At 39.0% G+C, this 27,246-nt stretch overlaps 3 protein-coding genes across 6 annotated transcripts; 2 read left to right on the forward strand and 1 right to left on the reverse strand.

The window, feature by feature from the left end:
* gtf2e2 (general transcription factor IIE, polypeptide 2, beta) lies at nucleotides 1-15,901 on the reverse strand. 2 transcript variants are annotated; one of them, XM_066720404.1, is made up of 8 exons: nucleotides 15,720-15,901; nucleotides 14,540-14,700; nucleotides 5,525-5,616; nucleotides 3,963-4,070; nucleotides 2,802-2,984; nucleotides 2,335-2,428; nucleotides 871-986; nucleotides 1-536 (listed from the first exon to the last, which is right to left on the reverse strand). In XM_066720404.1, the coding sequence occupies exons 2-8, from the start codon at nucleotides 14,697-14,699 to the stop codon at nucleotides 423-425; spliced, it is 867 nt and encodes a 288-aa protein (XP_066576501.1). In that variant the 5' UTR covers nucleotide 14,700; nucleotides 15,720-15,901; the 3' UTR covers nucleotides 1-422. The 2 variants fall into 2 exon arrangements, with proteins under 2 accessions (XP_066576501.1, XP_066576502.1); XM_066720405.1 differs by lacking the exon at nucleotides 15,720-15,901 and adding an exon at nucleotides 15,271-15,335.
* On the forward strand, nucleotides 7,109-11,170 carry smim18 (small integral membrane protein 18). The gene is made up of 2 exons (XM_066720410.1): nucleotides 7,109-7,415; nucleotides 9,733-11,170. Exons 1-2 carry the CDS (start codon nucleotides 7,268-7,270, stop codon nucleotides 10,071-10,073), a joined length of 489 nt encoding a protein of 162 aa, XP_066576507.1. The 5' UTR covers nucleotides 7,109-7,267; the 3' UTR covers nucleotides 10,074-11,170.
* hgsnat (heparan-alpha-glucosaminide N-acetyltransferase) lies at nucleotides 15,851-26,244 on the forward strand. 3 transcript variants are annotated; one of them, XM_066720402.1, is made up of 18 exons: nucleotides 15,851-15,919; nucleotides 18,020-18,138; nucleotides 19,073-19,209; nucleotides 19,648-19,769; nucleotides 19,980-20,049; nucleotides 20,158-20,227; nucleotides 20,649-20,746; nucleotides 21,283-21,359; nucleotides 21,840-21,870; nucleotides 22,175-22,335; nucleotides 22,502-22,614; nucleotides 22,805-22,926; nucleotides 23,102-23,228; nucleotides 23,558-23,644; nucleotides 23,956-24,033; nucleotides 24,129-24,199; nucleotides 24,680-24,792; nucleotides 25,075-26,244. In XM_066720402.1, exons 2-18 carry the CDS (start codon nucleotides 18,055-18,057, stop codon nucleotides 25,254-25,256), a joined length of 1,743 nt encoding a protein of 580 aa, XP_066576499.1. In that variant the 5' UTR covers nucleotides 15,851-15,919; nucleotides 18,020-18,054; the 3' UTR covers nucleotides 25,257-26,244. The 3 variants fall into 3 exon arrangements, with proteins under 3 accessions (XP_066576499.1, XP_066576498.1, XP_066576500.1); XM_066720401.1 differs by lacking the exon at nucleotides 15,851-15,919 and adding an exon at nucleotides 16,681-16,895; XM_066720403.1 differs by lacking the exon at nucleotides 15,851-15,919 and adding an exon at nucleotides 17,732-17,834.
* Nucleotides 26,245-27,246: the final 1,002 nt, after the last annotated feature.

Raw genomic sequence — 27,246 nt, forward strand, 5'->3', positions numbered from 1 at the left:
TTAAAACAAAAAGGGTTATTTTACCCCATCCTTTTTATTACAAATATTCTTTCAAAGATGTTCAGGTAAAATATCCAGCATACACTATGTGCTCAGAAAACAAGAAAAGCACAATAATAAAGCACCGGATGATAATCTATGCAGATTCCTTGGAACAAGGTTAATCATTCTTTCAAATCATATCCAGTTTATTGTCTTTTGAATGCTGGCATGAAAGGAAAAACACTATTATATAGAGATTCACATTTGCATGTCTCTGAACCAGGTTATACAGTAAAATAAATGCCAGTGCCATGATCTTGGCTGAGTCGTTCCAAACCCTGGAGCCAAAACCAAGATCATTTAGAAGATTGTTTCCCTCCTCTTTTGGATTGCATGAGTCAGTCCCTCCTGCAGCCTGATGGGTAAAATACAGTCTTTGTTCACTTCTTGCCTGGGACACCCTCGGAGTAGTCTTCCAAAACCCCCGCAAGATGGTCGTTGTGAGTCTTGAAACGTCTCTTCTGAGAAGGTTTCTTCCTCTTCTGGATCGGTGTCTGTGGGATCAAACACAGGCAGTTGAGATCAGCAAGATTCCAGCAGGATACTTTCACACTGGTCTTACAGTATTTCTGTCAAGTAAATAAGCTAGCGTGCTTTATTAAAATGTGGCTCTCTACACTCAGAAAGGGTTACTGAACCGTCAACGAAGGTAAACAGGATTCCAGTACAGATTCTCTGCCATGCATATTTCAGTGAATTATATAAACCGTGAAAGTCACTGTTAAGTGTGTGCTGGCAGTTTCAGTATGAAGTGCTTTTAGTGTGCATCAGTGTTTCACTTCGGATGGTATCTCGGGCGGCAGCATGTCTTGGCGTTCAGGTACGTACTATCTTCTTTGGTCCCGTCTCCTGCATGGAAGAGATACCCTGCCTCTTCAGGTAATCTTCGATCTTCTCTTCATCCATGGAATCCACTGGAATGCTCCGCCACAGCTTCTGAAACTCTGAAACAGGACAAGAACAAGAACACAATGCTTTCAGCAGATTCCTCATTTTAGATGTAAGCTTCAGACATCTTTAAGCGTTGTTGTGCTACTGTGGAATTATTGTAATTCGATTAGAATATTTATGCCAAGGTTTGTCAATCCAGATCCTCTAGACCAAAATATCCCCTGGATTTTGATGAAGTTCATTGGCTTTTAATGAATTGCATTATTTTCAGAGCGGAGACTGTGGGGGATCACAAGATAATAACTAGTATCTTTAATTACAACACTAGATATTTAGCAGCAGTAATGCACTTGATCAAATACAAACTGAAAATGGTGGGTGCAAGACAAAATACAACCTGGACATTACCTTGGAAATAATCCTTTCCCAACTAATTTAGAACTCTTGGTTTGTCTAGAGAGAATTCAGCCAAAACAAGAAAATCCATCACTGTATACTACACTGTGAAACATTAAAGCCTTATAGCCTTGACATCTGTATCATTTATGGTTCAACTTCTGCAGTTCTGGTGTAAACATAGAAGCTAGCATAAAGTACTGATGTAATTTTTTTCTTCTTACGCTCGGTTTCACCAGTGAATAAAATAAATCCCCCCCAAAAATGCCCCTATAGCATGAGCTTAGGAAGCAGCTCATTTCAAAGCAGCTTGTCTAGGAGCAGATTATACAAAATATCACCACTAATACCTCACCCATGAGGCTGCTGGCGAGGGGATTAGAGGCAGAGCTCTCAGCCTACAATCAATAGAGTTGTGCTGCAGGCTGAGGGCACGAGTCTTGGCCCTGCTTTGGTGTGGATATGCTGTGGTGACTGTGAAGACAGGGCTGAGAACACTCAATGATGGCGGGCTCTCAGTGATCCCAGCAACAAACCCTTCTACGCACCCGTTCTTAAGGTGAGAGAACTCTGTGCTGCTGTGGGGAAGTGTGCAGCAGTGCCTCAACTGTATCACAACCACTGCAGTTACTTACATGAAAAAGGGTAATGTAACTCGTCAGTGTGTGATCAAAGCTTGGAAAACTGTGGGACATGGACAGCACAGCCCACAATTATTTTTTATTGTGATGAATAACCTACCAAGACATCTACAGCAGAAACACATATGGACAGTGTACATCCTGTATAAGGTGTGCATACAAGCATGGAGGCATCAACAACAAATGTATACCAATTTAATTGTAAGGAAAAGGAACTTCTACTTCTTACTACCTAAACATAATAGCTTGTACAATGTAGCCCTATACAAAGCTGAGGATAATGTAACTGAATACCTGATAACTGTGTCCTATCACCTCCCTTTTTCTGATTTCTGTGAGGCCGGAGCACGGCAAATAGTCTTACCTTCATCCACCACAAAGTGACAGTCTCTGTCATTGTAGAACAGGATCTTTTTCTTGTCTGGTCTCGTCACGAAAATGATCTGGTCACCCAAAGCCTGCCAATGACAATAATTTGGCCAGATCAGATACAAGCAGATGATCCATTGGAATCTCTTGACTGCATAGCAGCAAAACTGAGAATCCTTTCCCCCAGTTCATGGAAGGGCAGAATGGAATATAGTGGAGCATTCTCTTCTTTTTCATAGATTTCTACTGGAAAAATAGAGTCATAGTACTGGCAGGATATGACTTAAGAACAGACAATGTAACAAACATGTTTAAGACAAGGGCCTTTCTCAAATTAATGATACTAGCGATACAGAATTCTGCTACACCGCTTCCATTTTCATATTATCATCATATGTACGACTTCTGAATTTGGTTTCAAGTCCGTTTTAATGATTTGGCCAGTGCAGTGCAGTGCCTCACCTTGATGGCTTTTTGTGCATTGGGCAGTCCCTCCTCCACATCATCCAGCAGAACCCCCCCCAACCCCAGCTGGTCATGCTTGTCTAGCAGCCGCAGCAGCGCTTTCTTGTCCTTCAGGTGGTACTTGGGCTTGAAGGCATATTTTCCATCACGCACCTCAATCTTGGGGTTACTGCCTAGGGCCTGGAAGACAACATTCAACCAGTGAGTAAAGCAAGCAATAACAATACATCAATGAATGACTTGGGTCCGGTAACATGGAGTTGACCTTGTGGAGGAGTGTAAAATGTAATTTCACTATTCCTCTCAGTTACTAATGTTAAAAAACAAAAAGTATACTAGCTTTCTTCAATGCCATCTTCTTTAGAAAATGTATATTTTATAATGCTATCCACTTAACTCGGATTCCACATGCTTGATTTAGGATAAGAGACTTCTTTGGAGTTTGGCAATGGAAATAGCCTTCTAAGTTAACAATTATTCAGCAAACATTTGGCTCCCTCTTGTGGATACTAATTGAAATGTTTGTTTTTTCAGGACAAAAGTAAAGAGCATTATACAATAGTGGACTAATCTTTCTAGTTAAAACAAAATTGATAAAAACATAAAAAAAATAATGAATAAATTGAAGAATAACTTAGAGGATAATATAATTTTCTAAAAATAAACTAAATACAGAGGACAGGTAACTGCACTGTACTCCAATTTTTATTTAAGCACAAAACATGAAGCAAACCACCGAGCAAAACTGCAAGTCTTTGACATTTATACAATGTTTAATATTAAAGAGTCAGTCAGGGAAAATTAGGAGGTTAAATAAATGACTTGGAGTAGCCAAAAAATCAAGTCATATTGATGGCAAGGAAAGCTGGGAACAATAAGATTGCACAATAAAAAATAAAAAACCTATATACCTACACTCAATGCAACATATGACAACAAATAATTGTGGGACACAACTTCATATACAGAATATATTGTGATAAGACAGAGAAATAGAGAAATAGAAAAGGAGTAAACAGGGTAATACAAAAGATGTTACCTCTATAACCTCAGTTAGCACAATTTTGTTCTAGTGATTCTCATATAGTTCAGCATCTGTGCTTTCATTAAAAAATAAAAGGGAAAAACTTTCAATTAATCCCCAACTTGATACTGTACCTCAGTCATTAGCCATTGTTTCTGTTTCAAACCGATATCCAGCAATTTCGTCTCATCCAGAATTTCTTCCAAAGTCAGGTGATACGTATCTCCACGCTGATGTCGTGTCTGTCAAACAACACAAAACAAAGGACAGTAAATATTCCCACAGAAACACCATCTGCTCATCACCCTTTAGCTTTCTCACTTTGGAGATTTAATTTATAATAGGATTATGAAGGGATCAGTAGTAACTTGGGAACCTATTATATGGAGTAGAGCTTCTTAGTCACTTACTAAAGTTTGTTTTTGTTGTTGGTTTTCACCTCAATGGACAAACGAACAATATATTTTTCAACATTAAAAGCATTGTGTGTGGGGGGGACGTTCCCTGACATACGTAAGGGTTACATTCCGCAATTTTCTGTACAAGTTGTTTTTTTGTTGGAAAGGCACTAGTCACTCTGTACCTATCTAACTTAAAATATTCATAACTCTGAAATTTTCATAATGGGCCTATGGGAACATTTTATGTAAAGTCAAATTTATGTCAGGTGTTATGTAACCCAGGGAGTGACAGTATATTTATAGAGATGGCAAGATAGTCCCTACTGTTAGTTTAATGTCAAATAAGTACCCTGTGGTAACCGACTTGTCAGAATTCAATGTAAATATTATTATTATAATTGGTCTTGGCACACAAACGAAAGATATGTATATCTCATTCCTCTTTCTATATGTATACACTGGAAATACAAGTTGTTTTTTTAAAATAAAAATTTCAAAATAAAAATAACCCACTCAATTATAATCATGCATATCTATTTGTTACATAATCATGAGATATTCAACAACAAATATTTCAACAACACTTCAACTGGCTGCCACATTGATAAGTGGGCTGTAAACTGCCAAAGTTGCCAGTAACCACAATTCTGAAGGCATAAAGACTGTAAATACATGCATGCAGTATATAGTAAATACATGCATGCAGTATATTCAAGTGGTGAGACTATCTACACCATCAGAATTACCAGTTTTTTTGTGGTTGTTGCATTATATAAATTATCCAAGAATCAATAACAATAATAAAACAGAATCATTGGTGGTTTCAGGTCATGAGAACTAGGTTTTGTTGGAATTAATCCCATTTTCCAATATCTAAGATTTACTGTCAATGACCGAGAACTTACCACTAAAAATATTTATTCTGGTGATTTTTTTTTTTTAAACAATGTATAAAATTCACATTTAACAGAAGTAGACCAGCTTCCACATATAGGCTATTCTGACTGTGCAGATCAAATAAAAGCCCTTGAGACTTTTACAAGTTTCATCAAATGTTGCAGCATTAAAAAAAAAAAAACGGAAATATAATTAAACTTCTTAAAATTACATTAATACTTCAAACCAATATTTCATGATGGCTTTATTCCTATACACGCAAGAGGTTTCTAGACAAGAAGCTGAGATGAGAGCTTTGGATTCTGGCCTGTGGGTAATACTTTTGTTTAAACTAGATCTTAAGTCCACGAAACAAGTGAAGGAAGAATAAATGAAACATGAATAGAAAACTCCTTTACCTTCATATAATTCACGATCTTAGCCAGAACTCCAAATTTGTATCCCGAACTCCCAGACAATGCTTTCAGGTTAAATGATCCATTACTGGATTCTGAAATTAAAATCAGAAAAGGATTTGAAGTATTTGAAGATCAGATGTCAAATCTACTAGCATCACTGTCAAATGAATAACATGAAATATTGGGACCTTGTGAAAGGAAAACAACAACATTGTTTTCAGCCAAAAGAAGAACATTCTGTGCCATTGCTTTTCCTAGATCATCCCACACTTTAACACCCATTGCCCATTGTTGTTATAATTTTCACAAATGTATTTCTAGTTCATTTAACAAAAACTTTTTTTTCCCCCCCCACACTCAACCTACATAATCCAGTGTTATTTCAGTAGCTGATGTCAGAGTGTATTTTAAAGGACACACATCCAGTAATTATAACGGTGCTATAACAAATCCAGTTAAAACCCACGTTTTCCACTAAGTTAGGTTCTGTAAAAATAGATTGGATTTTATTTTACCTATCATGCAGTCTGCAGAAAGATACCAAAAATAAACAAAATCACCTCTGAGACCAACACCTATAAATGTAATAGGGCAATCTGATTAACTACAAGATCATTCTGTAAAACCTTGAGAAATAACTTTCACCAGCAAATATTTTGAAAACTGGAATCAAACCGACTTGTCAATGAGAGGAATCAAACGGGTTTTAGTTTTGGATTCAAAGCTGTCAGGAGTAGGGCTCTCAGCAGAGGATGACAGTGCAAACTAGACCATCACAGGCGAAAGGCCAGTTGAGTTGAACCCAAATTTCCTTGAATTAAGCTGTTTGCCCCATGCCTGCAAATCCCTCAAACCAATCAAATCTAGCATATAGTGTTGCATGAGATCACAACAGCCCTAATTATAGTGACTGAAGTCAGTGTTCCCTACAGAATCAGTCGTAAATACAGTAGCTGTGCTTTATTTCATTGTCAAATTAAACTGAAAAATGTCAGTTAGGAGTTAGGACTATCAACTGGGTTTTCCTCTGATGCACCTGAAGCTATATGCAGATGAGTGTCATTCATTCAAACTTCCTAAAATTGTGGAAAATTGTGCCATTTGACTTTGCCATTTATATATTTTACACATTGTTTATATAACTTACACTAGGTCGACATCATTTGTATAAGAAGTGAAAACAAATGTGTAGAAATTGTTTTGTATCATCCTTCATTCAATACACATCTATACCCATTGCATTTTTTCTTCCCAGGAAATTAAAAAAAAAAAAGACATCTGTGTTTGCCCTTGGTGACATATAAATAATAAATAAAGGATCTCTCTCTTAGGCGAGTCACTGCTCTTATACATCTGCCTTGTTACAGATCTCACTATGTACTGATCCTTCTTAAACATAGTTTGGAGTAAAGAGAACAGAAGGCAAAGAGGAAGAGGTAAATAGAAACTCCACAGTAAGAGTAACAATGATATACAGGCTGTCTCTTTAAAATGCTTCTGGATGCCGACAGGGCAGGAGCAGGAAGAAAGTCATCCTTCACTGACACTGCAGTTTCATGGCCGTGACAGTAAACGTCTTAATGCAGCCAGTAAACAGCCAAAGGCCCATGCAGCAGCCGGTCCCAAGATTACACTGTCTGCCTCACTCCCATGGATCAGTAATTTCCTTATTTAAGCGAATGTATTTCTCAGATTCATTATACATTCAGTCCAGGGGGGGAGCTATATGCTAATGCAGACAGGATGGGCTGCTCTCTTTGTGTTCCAGCCCAGCCAATCACAGCGCTGCCCCATTTTACAGCTGCCGCTGCTGCTGTCTGTGTCATCCAGGCCGCAAGGAGCAGCGAGCAGGGAGAAGCCTTTTCAAGCATCCCCTCCGACAGGCACAAAGGTACATCTGCATGCTTTCTTCCTAACTGGGTTTAATTTGGTACTGGGGCTTTTCCAACGACATTGACTTTTTTAGAATTGGGAATTGAGTAGCAATTTATTTAGGTTTGGGGGAAACTGAATATGAAACCAATTGACAGGCTGTGAATTGGAGTACTGTAGATTAAATTGCTTAGTTCCTCCTTAAAAAGTCCACCCTGTTTTGTTTTTCTTGTTTAGAATTGTAAGTATTCATTTCGTCGGTATTACATGTTTTATTCATGAAACCCTATGTGCATTAACTGTTAGCAAGATGCAATGTGCTAGTTTAAAATTTCAAAACAAAACAATCAATGATTGAGATAAGTTGACCTAGAATAAGACATATCTGAAAGAAACCCATCACCAGCCTCCCCCAAACAAAACCATTAAATGACAGAAATCAGACCAGGCAAAACAGAAAGATTATATTTGATATGTGGAAACCTGACCCCCAAAAAGCAAAAATAAGTTCAGTGTTTTATTGTAAACTGAACCTAAAATTCAGAAGCACAGCTTCCTCGACACTTATGAGATTTACTCAATTTTCTTTAGGTAAAATACAGGGATAAATACTGCAGATCTGTGTCACAGCTTGGCATTTGTTTACCCTTTCTTTGGTGGTGGACTGACCTGTAATAGTGGGCTAGGGGTTTTCCATTTTCTCAAAATGAAACTAACCAACAATTACAAGGTGTGACCATCGAGCATGCAGCTTTTCTGGGGAGGGGAGGGGATCTGTGATGCAGGCTAGGCATTGACTGAAGCTAATCCCCAGCTAACAGATAAATGTATGGATGCTCTTAATTGTATTCTCTCTCTACTAAAGATCTTGGGGGATCCACTGCTTTAAAAAGCACCTGAAAGGCCAAAGGAATATATTCAGCACACTGAATGCTGTATTTGTTTCAATCTATATCCTTTCTACAGTGGTGTCATCCTGTGGGAGCAGGCAATTCAGCCCTTAACATAAGATTCGTGACCTGATTTGGATCATTCAGTACTTAGATATGCTGTACCAGAACTGCAGTTATGAAGAAATTTCCTGTGCATCTTTCACTTTCACCAGCAGACAGTATTGATTAAAAATGTAATGTTAATAAGGAATAAGTACACTGGGAAAACCTTGTTCCTAAGCTGCGGACTCCCAGACCAAGGTACTTAGTCAGAGGCTTAGGACATTTCTGAAACTCATATTTGAAAATCAAACTACAAAAACATTAAAGATCTAGTGTTTCTTAATTAATATCATACAGTTTTCAATTTTGTATATATATATTAAAAAAACTGAATGCAACAGTGACAGGTCAATATTAAAAAAAAAAAAAAACAGTACAGACTTACTAAGAAGCAAGTATTCAAATTCACAAGATGTCTTTTTTTTATCAAAAGAAGGCATAGCCTATTCATTGCAATTTATTATTGCATGAACAAACATTTTCAAAACATGATGCTAGATACAATTAAATCCATTGTTTTTCACATTCATTTGGTTTACTTACATGCACCTATTCTTTCTTTTTCTTTTTTTTTTTAACTTCTCATGAATTATACATAATTGAAATGAGAACATATCTTGGACGGTAATATTACAAAAGAAATGCACCAGAAAGTCTAACTATCCTTCTCCAAAAACAATTGTATTGCTTCTCAAAGATAAACCACGTAATTGGTTCAGGGGTTTTCCAGCAAAACAAAACAAGGAACTGAAAAAACAGGAAACGTATACATTTTTTTTCACATCCTCCAGAAAAACTACAGGCTGTTTACAATTGAGCTTTATCACATTACACTGTTGAACAATTCATGGAGGATAGCTACAGTAGTTCAGGTTACACACAACAGAATCTTATCACTACTTCTGTTTCCTTGCTCTTCAAAAATTCCCTCAAACCGAATGGCCTGAAACTTTAACAAAAAGATCAATTTAAGGTCAAAGTATTATGACTGTGTATCAGCCTATATTCAGGTATAACAGACTATATTCATTTCTACCTAGCAGTTTAATAAGGATGTTCTTACATGAAGGAAATGTCAGCCTAGTATACCCACCCCCACACCTGTACCTTACTAAGAAGTTTTTACTTCTTACTTTACTTTACTTACTTTAAATGATAAAATAAGTATATTTCGGGGGAAAATGCTAGTTAAATTAACCACTTGTGTGTAAGGATATATGTATTTAATGCTATTGCTGAACTAGCACTTCCATTATGTGAATTATTGTCTGACTGCCTACCAGTGCCCACCAAGCCAAAACTGACACTTATTGTATGCCCTAAAACCTCTTGTTTTCCCAGCTGTTGGATACTGGTGTAAATCTATCACCGTCCCTCATCTAGTGGCAATGACAGGCCTGAACGCCAGCCAGCCATGGCACCCCCCTGCGCACGCCGCAGACCTGTCCCTGCAGGTTCAGGAGATGTACCCATTCCACGACGGCTGGAACACAGCTTGCTTCGTCATACTGCTTCTCTTCATCCTCACAGTGGTCTCCTTGGCCGCCCTGGCCTTCCTCTACGAGCTGCTGGACTGCGGCTGCTGTGCCAAGGGGAAGACAGAGCGGGAGCTCAGAGAGCAGCCGGGGCCCCTGCGCGCCATGATGGAGAGCGTGCGCAAGAGGCGGGTGGAAGTGGTGTAAGTTCACCACGATGCCAATTCACGCTGCCAGACTTCGCTTGCTCTGCACCACAAAGCAGAAGGAACGCAGCCACCTGGACGACCCAGACACACAAGGACAGGAGCTCAGGCATTACTACTGAGAGCACATCTGTCAATCAGAGAGGCTGGGACTGGTGGGATGGAAGTTGCCTTGTAGCAAGTCCACGCCCATTTAACAGGTCCCATTTCTTTCTATACGGCAATGGCAGGCTACACTGTCAGCACATTGGCTGCAAAACATTCTGTGTATCCCCTGTAAACACCCTACTTCATAATGGACAAATAAATGTACAACATCAATGCCAACACAGCAATTATTTCCGTAGGTTATTTACCAGCTAACCGATCAGGCAAACGCTTCTGACTGTTCATCAAAATGTTCCTGCACTCCCTGTCATATACTCCATTGATTTCAAACACCAAATGCCTAATATGACCTGCAATAGTAAAGAGTAGGCTAAATTAAAAAAAATAATAATAAATAAATAAATAAATAAAATTGGAAAGAAAAACTGACGGGACCCTTCATGAACATTAACACACTGACACACAATCTTGCCTTATTTAAATAATGCTGTACTGTATTTTTCTGTAACTGAGCTGGAGGTCACAGATAATCAGCTTGCAAAATGTAAGCAGTAAAAACAAAAGCTTCGAGCAAAGATGACAAGTTCAATCAACAGTTTTCTGTTGAAAATCATCAGCCTTGGAAGTAAAAACTTAAAAGCCACCTTCAAAGCACTGTGCATTTAGCATGAATCCCTGTCATAGGACATCTAGAGAGAAATGTCTATTCCAAATTGAGAGATTAACTTCTCATTATTTAGAGCCCACATCTCATTAACCTTGACATCTACTGCATATCTAATTGGAAAACCAAGTGCTGATTATAGAAACATCTCAGCTGACAGCATGTGTCACACACATTCATAGCTTTTAAATGTCATTAACTTGCCTTCTTTGTGTGAAACACAAAATCCTGACTATACTGTACATCAGCCTTGCATTATAGAGCACATTATGTATACACTTGCCTTAAAACAATGTACTTTTAGATTAAAACAATTAGAATCTGTACTTTTGTCTTGATCTCTCAATGTATCTGCCCTCATTGATTAAGTCCAGAATTCCATGCACCAAAGAATGCATACTGAATATGTCTTCCTTCTTGGGGGGAAAAAAAAGTGGTTTATGATACTAAGCTTGATATTATGCACCTGCACATTGCTTCCTCTAATTTTCACACAGTCTGCACAGTGAAAAATAGTGGTATGAGTCAGAAACCGCATGCATGGTTTATGTGAACATCATTAACATTCATTCATAACTTATCTAATATGTCAAACAATTAAATTAACAGGGTTCTTTCAAGAGGCTTAACTGGCAGAGAGGCTCATTTACAGGATCAAATCCATGTTGTACCATGCAGCATCTGTGGCAAGGGGTCCTCAGTATTTGAGCCAAAAGCGTTTGAATTCCACATCCACACTGTGTGGGAACCAGACTAACATACAGTCACCTCCACTGCTGCATACTGAATGAATACTAACGATCACATACTCTGTCTACCCTCTTCCACGTGCACTGCGTATTTGTGAATCAGCCGCATTAAAATCACGTCAGTATGCATTTGGTTTCCAGGACAAAATGTTAAGTGTTAAACCTGGTTTAAAGAACAATCTTAATTTTAATAAACAGAACATTAAAAGAGAAACAAAATGCAGACTGCTTAATTATAATAATATTCTAAACATTACTGTATACACTCACCTAAATGATTATTAGGAACACCTGTTCAATTTCTCATTAATGCAATTATCTAACCAACCAATCACATGGCAGTTGCTTCAATGCATTTAGGGGTGTGGTCCTGGTCAAGACAATCTCCTGAACTCTAAACTGAATGTCTGAATGGGAAAGAAAGGTGATTTAAGTAATTTTGAGCGTGGCATGGTTGTTGGTGCCAGACGGGCCGGTTTGAGTATTTCACAATCTGCTCAGTTACTGGGATTTTCACGCACAACCATTTCTAGGGTTTACAAAGAATGGTGTGAAAAGGGAAAAACATCCAGTATGCGGCAGTCCTGTGGGCGAAAATGCCTTGTTGATGCTAGAGGTCAGAGGAGAATGGGCCGACTGATTCAAGCTGATAGAAGAGCAACTTTGACTGAAATAACCACTCGTTACAACCGAGGTATGCAGCAAAGCATTTGTGAAGCCACAACACGTACAACCTTGAGGCGGATGGGCTACAACAGCAGAAGACCCCACCGGGTACCACTCATCTCCACTACAAATAGGAAAAAGAGGCTACAATTTGAACAAGCTCACCAACATTGGACAGTTGAAGACTGGAAAAATGTTGCCTGGTCTGATGAGTCTCGATTTCTGTTGAGACATTCAGATGGTAGAGTCAGAATTTGGCGTAAACAGAATGAGAACATGGATCCATCATGCCTTGTTACCACTGTGCAGGCTGGTGGTGGTGGTGTAATGGTGTGGGGGATGTTTTCTTGGCACACATTAGGCCCCTTAGTGCCAATTGGGCATCGTTTAAATGCCACAGCCTACCTGAGCATTGTTTCTGACCATGTCCATCCCTTCATGACCACCATGTACCCATCCTCTGATGGCTACTTCCAGCAGGATAATGCACCATGTCACAAAGGTCGAATCATTTCAAATTGGTTTCTTGAACATGACAATGAGTTCACTGTACTAAACTGGCCCCCACAGTCACCAGATCTCAACCCAATAGAGCATCTTTGGGATGTGGTGGAACGGGAGCTTCGTGCCCTGGATGTGCATCCCACAAATCTCCATCAACTGCAAGATGCTATCCTATCAATATGGGCCAACATTTCTTAAGAATGCTTTCAGCACCTTGTTGAATCAATGCCACGTAGAATTAAGGCAGTTCTGAAGGCGAAAGGGGGTCAAACACAGTATTAGTATGGTGTTCCTAATAATCCTTTAGGTGAGTGTATATAAATGGCTCCTGTTCCAAGTCCAGTTCACAATACAATACAATACATGTTCCCTGGTGCTTGCTTTCATAGCATATTTGAAGCAGGGGTATGGGTGAATAGCTGTTTTTAATTATATATATTATATATAAACAAGGTCTTGTTTATATAGACTTGTTAGAGATATAAAATATAAGTTATTTTAAATTACATATTGAGTATGCTAGGAGATACTGTCAAGGTGCTAAAAGAACATGAAAAGCCACTCAGTGTAAATAGTAAATAGAAAATTAACAAAACCAGATCAGTATTTGCAAAATAATTCTTTCCATGTAACTGCAATACATAAGGGAGATCAAATTACAGAAACCTTTTATACTCTGTAACATTGATTCTACTCTATGTTAGCTCTTCGTTGTATAACACAGCAACAGAAAAGGAAATTATCTGGTACTGCATTGCTTCACTGTATAATGGACTGCATTAAACTAAAGTAAACGTTTGTTTTTTTTAAACAATGATTTTCTACATCCTTTTTATGTTGTAATGCAATTGGGTTGTTAAAGGGATGCAGATGAAGAACACAGTTAAATAAATCAACACAGAAACGTCCATAATCCCAGTCTCTTTAGTCAGGCTGTCCCTTTAAGCTTCTTAAGGTTTTCAATCACCATCCCTCACATTACACATTGGGAAGCATTGTACTTTTCAACAGAACTACATTCACAAATAGAGTTCCTTACTTTAGCAACCAGGATTGCCAGTAATTCTTTAGCACCAAAATTCCCTTTAATTTGAACTAAACTATACTCTTTGATAAATTGACTGTTGTGATTTGGAAATACTGTGCTAAATGTAACCAGTATCCATCAGTCTCTGGTCCCATCACCTCTCATTTTACAAACACTTTAAAGCAGCGAGTTTAACATTCTCAGCTTAAGTGGCTGTATGATGTACAACGCCATCATGTGATACCCAACTCAGAATTTACACACGTATCTGTGTGCCAATCATCCCATATTCAGTTGAAGAGAGAAATAGAGAAGTAAGTCTTTATTTTAAAGAGCCTTCCTCTCTATAGCATTAATTTCACAACCCCTCTAAACCATCTCCAATTTAGAACATCTCCAAAATACTAACAGAACTAGTATAATTTCAGAGTGCTGTCACGTTGTTGTGTTGTTTTCTTTTTCATGCATATTAAGCACATATTTCATGTCAAACATTTCTAGACACAGTTGGGTATATGTTCTCCTCTTATTTTTAAAATTTAAATGTGTGGAAAATCGGTCACAAGGATTACTACATAGCAAAACCCTGCACCTAATTTCCAAATGTTATATACTATAAATGATGACACCACTGATCAATATCTAAAGTATCTACTAATACGCAGAGAAGCATAAAGGGGCCTAACTGCTTTCTCTCAGTTGTGACCACCTTGATGTTCAATGCTTGTCAGTCATAACCACACACTGACCTGCTCCGTGCTTGGACCCTGAAGATCCACCATGGTCGTGCTTGGCCTTCTTCCTTTTGGATGAAGAGGATTCTGAGTGGGCAGACCTCTTCTCCACCGCCGGTGTGGAAAGGGCTCGCTTCTTAAAGAGCTCAGTCTCTCTGAGCAGGGCTGGATCCATCCTGCCAGCATAGAGCAAAACAATTACACACAGTTTTACAGGACAAGGGAATAACAATAGGCCAGATAATTTGTCTTCATCTTCACCTTCCACCTCCAAAACCAATACAAAGCAACAACCTGCATTGAAATCATTCTGCTTTTCAGGTGTGGTGTTGTTGGGATACATTATCTTAGGTAGCTGCAGCTATTTATTTATCTATCTATCTATCTATTTATTTCACTCCTGCACAACTGCTATTAACTTATAAAACAACGGTGCTTCTTGAGTGTACCAATGGCAGAAAATATGTAAATATGTGCCAAGAATACATATACAAGAAAATGTCTGAAGGAAATGGTGAGGTGAAATCTGTATACCAAAAAGCAATGTGTACAGAACAAAAAGACTATAAAATAACAAAACTTTACATTAAAATATTTGCGAAACAATTATTCAGTAAAGGTAAACATACGTATCATAAGCTATCACTCCAATTCTACTACTCTGATTTTGGTTGATCGTTGATGGATCTATTATTGCGCTAGTCTACCACATTTTCTACCAACAGCACACAATTTCACATCGTCACCTTTTCAAGTAGATCAGGGTTTCGTGAGTTGTCCTTTCCAATAGGTAACATTATAGATCATATTTCACTAAACTCGGAAGATAAATACAAGGTAAGGCTAACAAGATACATTCAATAGTAAGGAATCCAAATTGATATTCGTGTCACGACAATACTTTAAACGGTTCAGACGACTTCTATTAAGGTACAACTTCTTGTTACACTGTAGCGTACTGTTTGTCATCGTTTCCATCAGCACTAGTGTTAGAAGTTTAAACCTGGCGTAGCTACTAAATGCTCCACTAAACACATTAGTAAATATTATAATACAGCAAAATGCAACTGTGAACCTGTGCTGTATTATCGCCAGTGAATGTTGATACATAATACAGTAAACTGTATCTATCATTCTAAGTAAACTTAAACAAATAATTAAAAAGCACTCAAAACAGAGATGTCCATTTCATTACCTGGTCGCCGACTGTCCGAGCTGGCTCTTGCCAAGAAAAGAAAAAATGTGTACCTTTTTCTAATTAAATAAAATCTTGAACAAGCATTCTCTATAAATTCTTGGTTTGCGCCATCATACACTCTCTCACTCCATACATCCTACGTAAAGACGTCACAACGCACGCTTTTGACGCTTGCGTGCTGGCTCGATAATCGACAGGTAAGGTCTTCGAAAAGATTTAGCTCTTATTTTCTATGGTATCTTATAGTGTTTACCGTATATTCGGATACATATTCGCATTTGTTCATGTATTGGTTTTAAATACTGCTCGTTCAGACTTGTCGTTCATGCATTTCTATTGAGAATGAGCTTATTGAGTAGACTATCACGGTTAGAGTGGTCTGCTAACAATATATGAAATAGCGCTTATTGTGGACAGAGACCTCTTATCCAAAATAATTGTAAGCCTATGCTTATGCAGTGTGATGTATAATGTTAAATTACGCTACTGCAGTAGAATAACCTTTTTCACACGATTGTAAGTACAATGTTCTCCATCTACCGACGTGGATGACTCAAAGTTATACTAAAAAAAAAGCAATATAATGATCTGCTGACTGCTTTATTGCATTAACTATAACATCAGCACACCCATAGCTGGATAAGCGATTATCCAAGACGTGTCTTATTTTGGTTGTATTTTTTGATTGCTGAGATGTGATGCGACCACGTGATAAATGTGACCACAAAAAAACCACGTGATCCACCTCACTTTTCCTTAGGCAATATCGTGCACTTTGCTAGCAGTACGTCTTTCTCCCTTTTAAACCATCTAACTATCCTGTCTGTGTGGAACAGTTCTTACAATATCCCAACATGCAAGGGTTATTCTGGGGTGGGTGAAACGCATGATCATCCCCTGCTTGCCGGTCCAAATCCCAACCTGTCCTGTACTCTGTCCCTCCTCCCTCTCCCACATATGGTGTTAAAAACAAAAAGGAGTGGTCGGAAGTGTCCGTCATGAAAGGCGAAAGACACCGTCAAAAAAGAAAAGGCAAAGACACTAGTACCAGCGCAGAAAGGGACGGATCTGTGACTATGGCCAAGTGGTTTGATAAGCAGACGGCTGTGATTTTGTCTGCCATCACTGCGCTAGTGGCGGCGTGCGTGGCACCCCTGACCGCTCAACTCGTCAGTAAGTAGCCTAATGTCCAGCAATAATGGAAAAGTAGTATCCAATGATCACCCACCACAGAAAAATCGGCATCTGAGAAGACAGCAATAAACTGAGATTGCTCTGGTTTAGCTGCATGCGAAAAGTAAAAGCATTTCTTGATGCAGATTTCGCGATCAACACCAAATGCATTGTAAAGATTTCAAGATTTTAAAGATCTAGTGTTTGTTGGTCTTGATTTTAATCCCGGGACAGACCTGGCTTTATGGTTTTGTTTGGTTTTCAGCTATTGAAAATGCATATCTGAATATGTTCACATTGAAATGTGTGCTTTATCTGAACACCCACAATCAGTACCGACCATAAAAAAACTTTCCAGACATGGATTTCTTTCCAGTGTACTTGAAAATGTGTCTGGTAAAGTTAATTGTACCCTGCATAGGTTTCTTAATTGTAGTAGCCTACACCCAGTTCAACTAAGTATGCGTTTTAAAGCTGTTACATTGTTTCAAATGGAGATTTTCTGTGCAAGTAAATGTATTGTATGAGGATTTAACTGTTTTTCTGTAACATGATGGGCTCTATCACTTAAGGCTTCACACACTTCCAACTAAACTAGTGCTACAGGCCCCTTGTTTCACACTACTCACTATTGCACCACCTCCATTGCCACAATTTCTCTAACAGGCCTTTGAAGAGGTTAGGTTTAGGAGGTTAGGAAATTGAACTTGACCCTGTTTGGAAAGCCAGATTAAGGCATGTGATTTGTGTGTGTGGGAGCACAAACCCCACGCAGCTCCTCACATGCTCACTGAGTGCTGCTGTGATCCACAGGCAGTCGAGCAGGGAGGACGCCAGCTAGTAACAGAACCTGCTTTCTCTCTGTTTTTAAGTAGAAATATAACATCATGACTGAAGTAATCTCATGAAAGACACATTTTCAGTTCGCTCAAGTACAGGGTAATTCCTGACCTTGTTTTTTTTTTTATTATCACTGTTCTAAAGCCAAGTTGTTTACACTTACAGTTCAATATCTATGAAGTGATCCCAAGTGCTCAAATCGGTGTAGTCAAATGCTTGCAGTGGGTTTTGATGTTACAGTTCTAGGAGAGCTGATTTTCTTTTTCTTTGTCTGGTCCTTCCAGATTCTCACCCGCACCGGAGATCAACAGAGCTGAAGATGGATCAGGCTCTACTGAACATCCAAAACGAACTGCTGAACGATACTCTGCTGCTGTCTTGGCTCTCTGACCGCTGCTATCAAGTGAGTACTGTCATCTCTGGAAGATGTGGTCATACCATGTAAAGGCATTTTCCGGCTCTGTTATATTTCACAGACATCTAATCGCCTGATATTTAAGACCTGGCACATCCCAGTGTGTAATGAAGACAAGACACAGATGACTGTGCAGACCATAGAGACATTTGTACGTTAACATTAAATGGTTAGCACTCCGAAATATCTTTTAAACTCTGTGGTATTGTTTATTCAGTTTTAGTTTTTGGTTTTCTTTTTTCTATACGATAGAATGACACAAGGCCAGTATCGTCATGCCTGGAATTTTTCAGAATAGACTTGAATTAACTAAATGCAAATCAATTTTAAACAGAAAATTAAAATGTAATGATTAATTTGCATTCAAATTGGTCTTTGTTCTCTGGTCTCTGAATCGTATATCAACCTCCACTGACTTATGAAGCACTATTGCATTATTCAGGATGCTGAATTTATCCCACCAAAATCTAGAAAATAATATGTTAGCATATGCTTGCAGCCATTGTAGTACAGTCTTTATTATTCTAGAATTATGATTTTAGAATTAAGGTTTGCCACACAATCTTTCATTATAACTGTTTTCCTTTTTTTTTTTTTACCACAGCCATTGTACACCTCCATAATGCTTTTGGCATAGATTTCCTTTTCAATTCCTGTAAAAGATGTTCAAAAGGATATTTATTTTGAAATATAAGGCTCACAACCTTGGTCCTGGATAAGCCTTTATACACTGTTTTGATTTCTTGTGCTCCCCATTTCCATATGTTAAAGACGTATAGAAAATGTAATTGTTAAGTTAACATAACTCCGAGCTTAACTGGAATAATAAACAGGCAACACAGATACATGGGTTGAGATTCACTGCCTTAGGCTAAATATCAGTAAATGAAGAAACAAAATAACTCTTTGTTTCCTATGACAGTGTTTGTTCCAGGTTCTGGGGACTGTGCCTGCGGGTCCAGGGCCCGGTGAGCCCAGCTCAGCAGTGTTCAATGTGGGCACCCAGTACCCCCTGACTCTGCAGCTCAACAGCACTAACTCAGACACAGAGCTGTGCAGGTAAGATCACAGGAGAGCATGCAAGTAGATGTATTTGCATTTTCCCATTTGAGAAAGTAAGAACCCTTTAAGGTGGTAATAGTGTCCTCTAGAAGGGTATGGAAGCTTGTTGATGTTAGGAATTTAGTTTTCCCAGTATATGTTATACAATAAGATCTCTCAGACTTCGAGGTACCGTGATCACTAAACACGTAGTGCTTCAACAAAACATCTAATGAAAGAAATGGGACAGCAGTAGTTTAGTCATTTGTTTGTATTTTGTATTTGTTTGTCGGTATTAACCAAAAAACAAACAACCTACTGTGTGTGAGTAAAGCATTACTGTGGAATATACTTTCAGCTGATGAATACTGGTCCCATTAAAAAAAGACATATGGATATGATTATTGACAAATGTTCTTTATCCCCACAAGACTCAATTGTATTACATTTGTGCAGGATACACTTCAGCTTTGCAGAGCAAGGAAATTACTCTTTGTGGATCAAGAACGTCAACGACACCTCCAAAGAGATCACCTGTGCCATTTTCATTGACGAGGAGCCTGTCAACAGCTATTTTCGTGAGTGTTTACATGGATACCTTACCCATGCTGATTCACTGTTTCTTTGATGTCCTCTTCTGACTTATTAGCATGCTTCTGTCCAGGTGTAAACAAGCCAAATCAATCTGCAGATGTGCTGAAGACACTGAGACTTTTGATTTTGTGTGCATTGCACAAATGAGACTCTTCAGTGAATTCTTCTATATATTTTTCTTCTCTTCCCTTCAGCCATTTTGGTAGCCTTCCTGGTTTATACTGGATTAGCTAGTCTTGTAGCCATTGGAGGGTACCTCATGGGGTAAGGTGGTTTTCTGTGTCAATATTCATAGGGTCACATTGATTTATTGATCTTTCTTGTCAAATCTATGCTGTTAAAAGTCTCTGATGAGTTCCTTGTCATTTCCAGACTTGATGTTGTGAGAAATTTCATGTACAGGATGGCAAACACAATGGAGACTGAGAGACTCATCAATTCAGTAAGTGAACAGGTCCTTCGTTGCATATCCTGTCTTTAACCAGGAATGTATTCCCAGTTCTGTGATAGAGAGAGGGAGATAAATGTATATCCTAATACATACTTGTTTATTCTGAATACGTAAGTTATATTTCAGGTCTATGATACATTTAAACTTTCTTAGGTTTGTGATTTAATTCCCATTGATTCAGCTGAATGGCAAAGAGAATGAAACGCAAACCTTTGCAGAAGGTTCTTGTGTATCATGGCTTGTATGTGTGTTTATTCATTAATTCGTACTTTCACATGGTGGGAATAAAAATGACAACCTGTTGACCAAAATTAAAGAATGATCCCTCCTTCCCGTTTAGTGGTTTTTTTTGTCTGTATTGGCCAGAATCCACACCGGTGGTTTCCGGTACTGAATCTGACCTGTGTTCCAGGAGCTGGGGTCCCCGAGCAGGTCAGTGGAGGCCTCTGTTCATGCAGCAGCCCCTGTAGCCCCTGGCAGAAGACTGCGATCTTTGGACACGTTCCGAGGGTACGTATCTCTGCATGCTGCTCTTTATTGAATCGGCCAAAGCCAACTGGACTCAATGTACATTCCTACTCTCAGGTGAACTTGTTAAAAAGTCACAAGAATGTGTAACAACTTAAGGATGTTTACTGCAGATAAATAAAAAAATTTAAAAAATGATTGTGCTAAAGATGTCATGAGCTGTGTATGCCAGCATTAGTATAAACATATCGTAAAAAGGTTGTGTAACTCAACTTCTGCTGGTGTTATAGTTAAGGTCAAGATAAGGGTTAGGACTAAGGCTAATGGTAGAATTGGAGTTTAGTCTCTTTATCCTAAATATAGAAGGAAATGGGAAACCGTGTGCATTGAAGTCTTTCCTTTAGTTTTTTTTTTTTTATTCAAAGGGCATTACACAGGCTGGTTTTATGTATGTGTATGTGTGTGTGTGTGTGTGTGTGTGTGTGTGTTTTATTTTATCATAGGTAGGGTATTATTTAAAAATAATGGCCCGTGTCTGTTGCCCACATTGATATATACCTGCTTTGAATCTGTGTCAGGCTGTCCCTGGTGATCATGATCTTTGTCAACTATGGAGGAGGGAGATACTGGTTCTTCAAACATGAAAGCTGGAATGGTAACCCTTCATTACTCCTGTCCCATTAATAAGCTGTATTAATTTTGAATGTGTATAATCAATACAAAGGAATTCTGCATGTAATACATCTATCCAACATATTCAGATACTATCATTTAAACCTGAATTACCAGAAAATACAAATAAATTGAATGGAATACATTCTAGGCATTAGTTTGTGGGATTTATGCAGAATTGTAGGTAATAGGTGGATCAGTCAGGATGCAGAAAAAAACTTCTTCAGGTTATTCAGATTCCAAAGATTTGCTGCTTAGCATGTTTTTTATTGTAAATACTATGCCCTTGCAGTCCAATTGAAAATCGGCCACGTCAGAGACTGATGTCATAGCACTTTCATACGACTTCAGGGTTCACGCAAGACGTCTGACATTTTCAGTGTTTTTCCCATCGGTCTGTAAACTGAACAGATTTATAGATACGTGTAGCCAATGGGTTGAAATTATTATTTCCTTTCTCCAGGGCTTACAGTGGCAGATCTGGTCTTTCCCTGGTAAGCTGAGAAAATCTGAATTTATTGCACTATCCTATTAATGAAAAAAATGAAAAAGAAAGAAGAAACTAACAAAATGTAATTGTAAATAATGCAGACTGTGGTGGGTGGCGCAAATAGTTTTTTGTTCAAAGTGAAGATTATCAGGCATTGATTCTGTATAAAATAAAAAACCGTGGCCAGTGGAGAAGTCATCATGCCACAGCAGTGGACGCTCTCAATTCAGGATCACTCGTGGTTGTGCACAGAGCTCATGACACCAGAGCCTGTAAAGCAGGAAGGTGATTGTGGCCTCTCTTCCCAGGTTTGTGTTCATCATGGGGACATCCATCTCCCTGTCCCTCTCCTCCGCTCTGCGCCACGGGTCCTCTCGGCTACGACTCTTCTGGAAAGTGTTGTGGAGGAGCCTGCAGCTCTTCATGATTGGGGTCTTGGTCATTAATCCTAATTATTGCCTGGGGCCTTGTGAGTACATCCCACCACTGCACTTCCCACTGTCTTCTCATGTCTTGTATATCTGTCTCCATCTCGAATCCTCTTTATGTACAGCCAAGTATGCTCCTCTCCTGTCCTCTGGTGCATGTCTTCATCTGTGCTCTCTCAAAGCCTTCCTCTGTGCTCCTCTCCACAGTGTCCTGGGACTCTCTGCGAATCCCAGGGGTCCTCCAGCGACTGGGTTTCACCTACTTGGCAGTAGCTGTCCTGGAGCTGTTGTTTTCCATGACCAGACTGGACACCATCACGGTAACTGCCAACTGAGTATTTTCTAATGAGCTTTTCATTTCCATTGTTAGGAAAACTGCCTGTTTTAATTCCAGTTTGTGCATGTGGTTGTTGTGATTTTTGATCAACTTTTAAGCAGTCAGCAGCTATGATGTTTCCCTTTCAATCAAAATATAATTAATATTTCTTTTCTCTCTCCCCTCTTTCCCAGGATGCCTGGTGGTACCCAGCCCAGGAACTGGTGCTTTACTGGCCAGCCTGGCTGTGCATCCTTGCTCTAGAGACTGTGTGGCTCTGTCTCACCTTCCTACTGCCTGTCCCCGACTGTCCATCGTGAGTGCCTGCTAACACACAAATACACACTTGCCAATCCATCTGTTTCAACTGCCAGACTTGGCCACAGTTTGACAAAGAAGACCAACATTGCTTCAGAATCTGTCAGCAGCAGAGATACTTCTCATGGACCACAAAATCTGCAGTGTAACTGAAATAGTTATTATATTCTTAGAGGTTACCTGGGACCAGGTGGAATAGGAGATTTTGGACAGTACTCAAACTGCACCGGAGGGGCTGCGGGATACATCGATCGCTGGCTCTTGGGGGAAAATCACATCTACCAGAACCCATCTTCTCATGTACGTCAGCAGAAAGGACTGTGACTGTGTCTCAACCAAACCAGTCATGAACGGTCGTATTATGGTTGTACTGCATAATATAATGTATTGTAGATGTATAATCAGCTTGTCTCCATAAGAAAGGTCAATTCCCTATGTAGGATCTACAGATCTAGAAGCTAAACCACTAATGTTGCTGAAAATAATCATGACAATCCTGCAGTTAGCTTGAACATTTCCTCCACTGATTTCCCTGTTACTGTACTGTTGTTCCCACTTCCCTGTATTAGTAACTCATTAGTAAGCTGATCATGTGTAAAATGTGACGCATTCTTCTGTACTTTTGAAAGGTCCTTTACCAGACCAGAATGCCTTATGACCCAGAGGGGATTCTGGGCACCATCAATTCAGTTGTACTGGCCTTCCTAGGCCTGCAGGTCAGTATGATGTGACTTCTGCACACAAAGTGTTATTTTGATGTCTCCTCTCCCTTCCTGTCTTGGACTGTTATGTGTATATGTAAGATTGCTGATGAATCACAGGCTGGAAGCTTTAGGTTTATGTCTGTTAAACCACGTTTTCACTGAGTTGAATATATTTTGTGGAATTTCATGTGGTAAATGGGGTCTGTGCACAAGCTAAATGTATAACATTTATTATCAATTAACTTATTTGAGTTTATCTGCCTGCTCTTACTACCGTGATTAATAGTTATACATTAAACCACACTCTAATTTTATTTCAATAGGCTGGAAAAATCCTTCTACATTACAAGGACCTTCACAAGAAAATCATGACCAGGTTTCTTATATGGGGCTTTGTATTGGTAAGTCGTAGTGAACTGACAGATTTATCTGTGTTACTTTTCCCCAGAGTGGTTTACATGGGTACACACTGATTGCTTTTTCCTTCTCATCCCAGGGGATTATTTCAGCCATTCTGACCAAGTGTTCCAGAGACCGAGGTTTCATCCCCGTCAATAAGAATTTATGGTAATGTCTAACTTAAAACAACTCCAGTTTAACATCTAAGACTTCTGTTTGCCTTGCCTTATTGGGATACTGTATTTTTCAAAATATGTAATATAAAGAAAAGGCCTTAAAAAAGTGGATTTATGTCCGATTGCACTGTGAGAGAAATCCTGGGCTCAGGCCACCCACCGTGTTATGGTAAACATTAAGTTTAGTGGGGGTGCTCCACTTTTTCCTCACTTGTTGTCTGGAGTTACCAGCTTCTGACAGTGTGTCTTGAAAAGTGCCTCTAACCACGTGTCTCATCTCTCCGTCCTTGGGTGATTACACCACAACCGTGTCTCCTTTATTTTATCGGCGCCTTCATAGACTCTGCTGACTGATTTGTTCATTTCTCCTATGAAAGCTCTATAATTGGGGAGCACAGCTTGACTTATTTCAGCCAAGGCCTGTGAGTTGAGTACATTGTCGTGAGGGTCTTATGTGATTGATTCATTCCAGGTCTCTATCGTACATCACTACACTCGGCTGCTTCGCCTTTGTGCTGCTGTTCATTACCTACTACACGGTAGATGTGAAGAGATGGTGGTCGGGAGCTCCGTTCTTTTACCCTGGTGAGTTCAGTCATGGTACAATGGCAGCATTTTGTATTGTATGGCATGTTGAAATGTATACTTTATTGCCCAGTATTCCAGAAAATAGCAATTCAAGTGAAAAGTCTCTGCATTGTCCACCTCAGAAACAATCCATCTTATTTCCACCTATTTAGGCACAATAAATACGCATTTAGTCCTGCATCTTGGTCACGTGATGTAATTTTAACATGTACCATATAACGTTTTCTGACTTGAATGGATGTCCTGAGATTTTGTCTCTTCTTTCTGTGCTATTTTAAGGAATGAACTCCATCCTGATCTACGTCGGCCATGAAGTGTTTGCAGACTACTTCCCCTTCAAGTGGAAAATGATGAACAGCCAATCCCATGCTGAGCACCTCACTCAGAACCTCGTGGCCACCTCAGTCTGGGTCCTCGTCTCCTACCTGCTCTACAGGAAGAAAATCTTTTGGAAGATTTAAGTGGGGTTGATTAAATAGTCTTCTCCAGTCCTTCTGACCAACTACTGGGGTACCTCAGTGCAAAACCCCAAAACAAATCATGGTCGCCTGTCCATGAGGCTTTATGCAATATTTTTTATGGCCAATGCAGAGGTTCTGTAGATGTGTCATTTTTTTTGAAATCACGAAAACAATGGATACTGCACTCGTCCAAAGAATGCCGAACCGCTTAGGCTTGGGTTTCTGCTCGATTCAGAATGGTTGGTTCAGTAATAATCGCAGAGGAGGACAGCAGCTGAAAGACCTTGTGGTATTCTGTGCCTGGGAAGATGGCGTATTGATTTTGTGCAAGGATAGGGAGTCGGGGACCAGATCCCAATATCTGGGTGCTGTATTTAACATCCTGTATATTTTTGTGCTTTTGACAGGATTTTGTGGAAATTACAACAGAAACTGAAACCAGCTGCGGTTAGGATATGAATCCATTTTAACTGAATAATTTCACTAAAAAGTCTGCTGTTCAGACCTTTTCTTAATAGCAGAAGTTTTATTTTTATACGGTCAGTTTTTCTATTGAATATTCACGTATTGTCCAAAACATCTTGGACTACATGGGGCTGTTATGGGAATTAAAATATTGTAATTTTGTTTCTTTGGAAACTTTTTTTTTGACTCACTTTAAGTTAGTGGGTATTATCGCAGTCCTCATGTGAAGGTGATTTTATTTCACACATTTCTTCTACTTTAAGTTGGAATTTAATTTAATACCCTCAGCCAATCACAAAATTCTGACATAGTCGGCAGTGGAAGGTTTGCATTGACTTTGTGGCAGATTTTTGTTCATCACAGCCTTAACTACAACCACCGAGTAGCCTACTAGGTTTTAAATTTGTGATTGGCAAGTGTTTGAGCTTTGATATTTAATTAATTAAGTGTTTGATTCCCCACACAGGATTTTCCCTTTCCAAGATCCATACTATTCCTTGAAAAATAAACTTTTTGAAATGTTTGTTATGGGTTTTACAACACAGCTTTTTTTTGTATATGAATAATAAATACAATTGTATGATAATAAGTAATGTTAATTTGTAATCCTTTATGCATTTCAAAACATGGGTTACAAAACTTAATTTTAAAATATAATGGTTTACATGTTAGAGGTCAGGATTGTGCAAAAATAAAAACAATATTGTTGATACTTAATGCTAATTTGTTATCCAAACTATGGATGTATTATATATTTAATATTATGAATTGTAATGAGGACCTAATACATAGTTTTTCACATTGCTGAAATTCTATCATTCTCTTGTGTTACTGATGGACTGCCATGTCTTCTGGAAGCCTTGTCTATTGTGATGTCATCAGCCTGCATCACCATTCCTCTGTATTCCATTGAATTGTTCCAAGCCTGGCAACCCAGTCTGTTCGCAAGTATTGTGTTTGGCAAGCCAACTGACAGACAAGATGCAGTCGACAATGAGGACCTTAATAACGATGTATGGCCTCCTTCTTTTTGGTGGACAAATGATTTACACACCTAGACCAACTGCCCCAGTAGAGAACCTACTGGCAGCCAATGAGGGTAAACTGAAGGTGATTGCTGAAGAGGAGCAATGGCAGGTTCAGAAAGAAAACCCGCAGGGTGAAAGGGCCATGGATGGTGATGAACAGAACTACCCCATTGATGAAGCTTTTGATGTGGTGGGAAAAGATCTTCACAGGTGGTGGAAGGTTCTCCAAAAAGTGCCCATGCCCAACCAGCAGGCTCTGGAAGGTTTTCTGATCCTTGTGGGTGGTGCCCGTTTAATCTCTATTGTGATTCAGATGCTCATCTGGACAAAGAACCACCTCACAAAGCAAACGGTGAGATATGACCACTGTATGGTCAATTTATAATTAATTCAGAAGATGTGAAGAATATATATTAATTAGTATCAATATATTAATGTAAATAAAAATACTGAAATTGGCATTCACCCATACCTTATTAAACATGAGAAATAAACTC

The sequence above is a fragment of the Amia ocellicauda genome, chromosome 13 (assembly GCF_036373705.1).
Source record: "Amia ocellicauda isolate fAmiCal2 chromosome 13, fAmiCal2.hap1, whole genome shotgun sequence".
Taxonomy (NCBI): domain Eukaryota; kingdom Metazoa; phylum Chordata; class Actinopteri; order Amiiformes; family Amiidae; genus Amia; species Amia ocellicauda.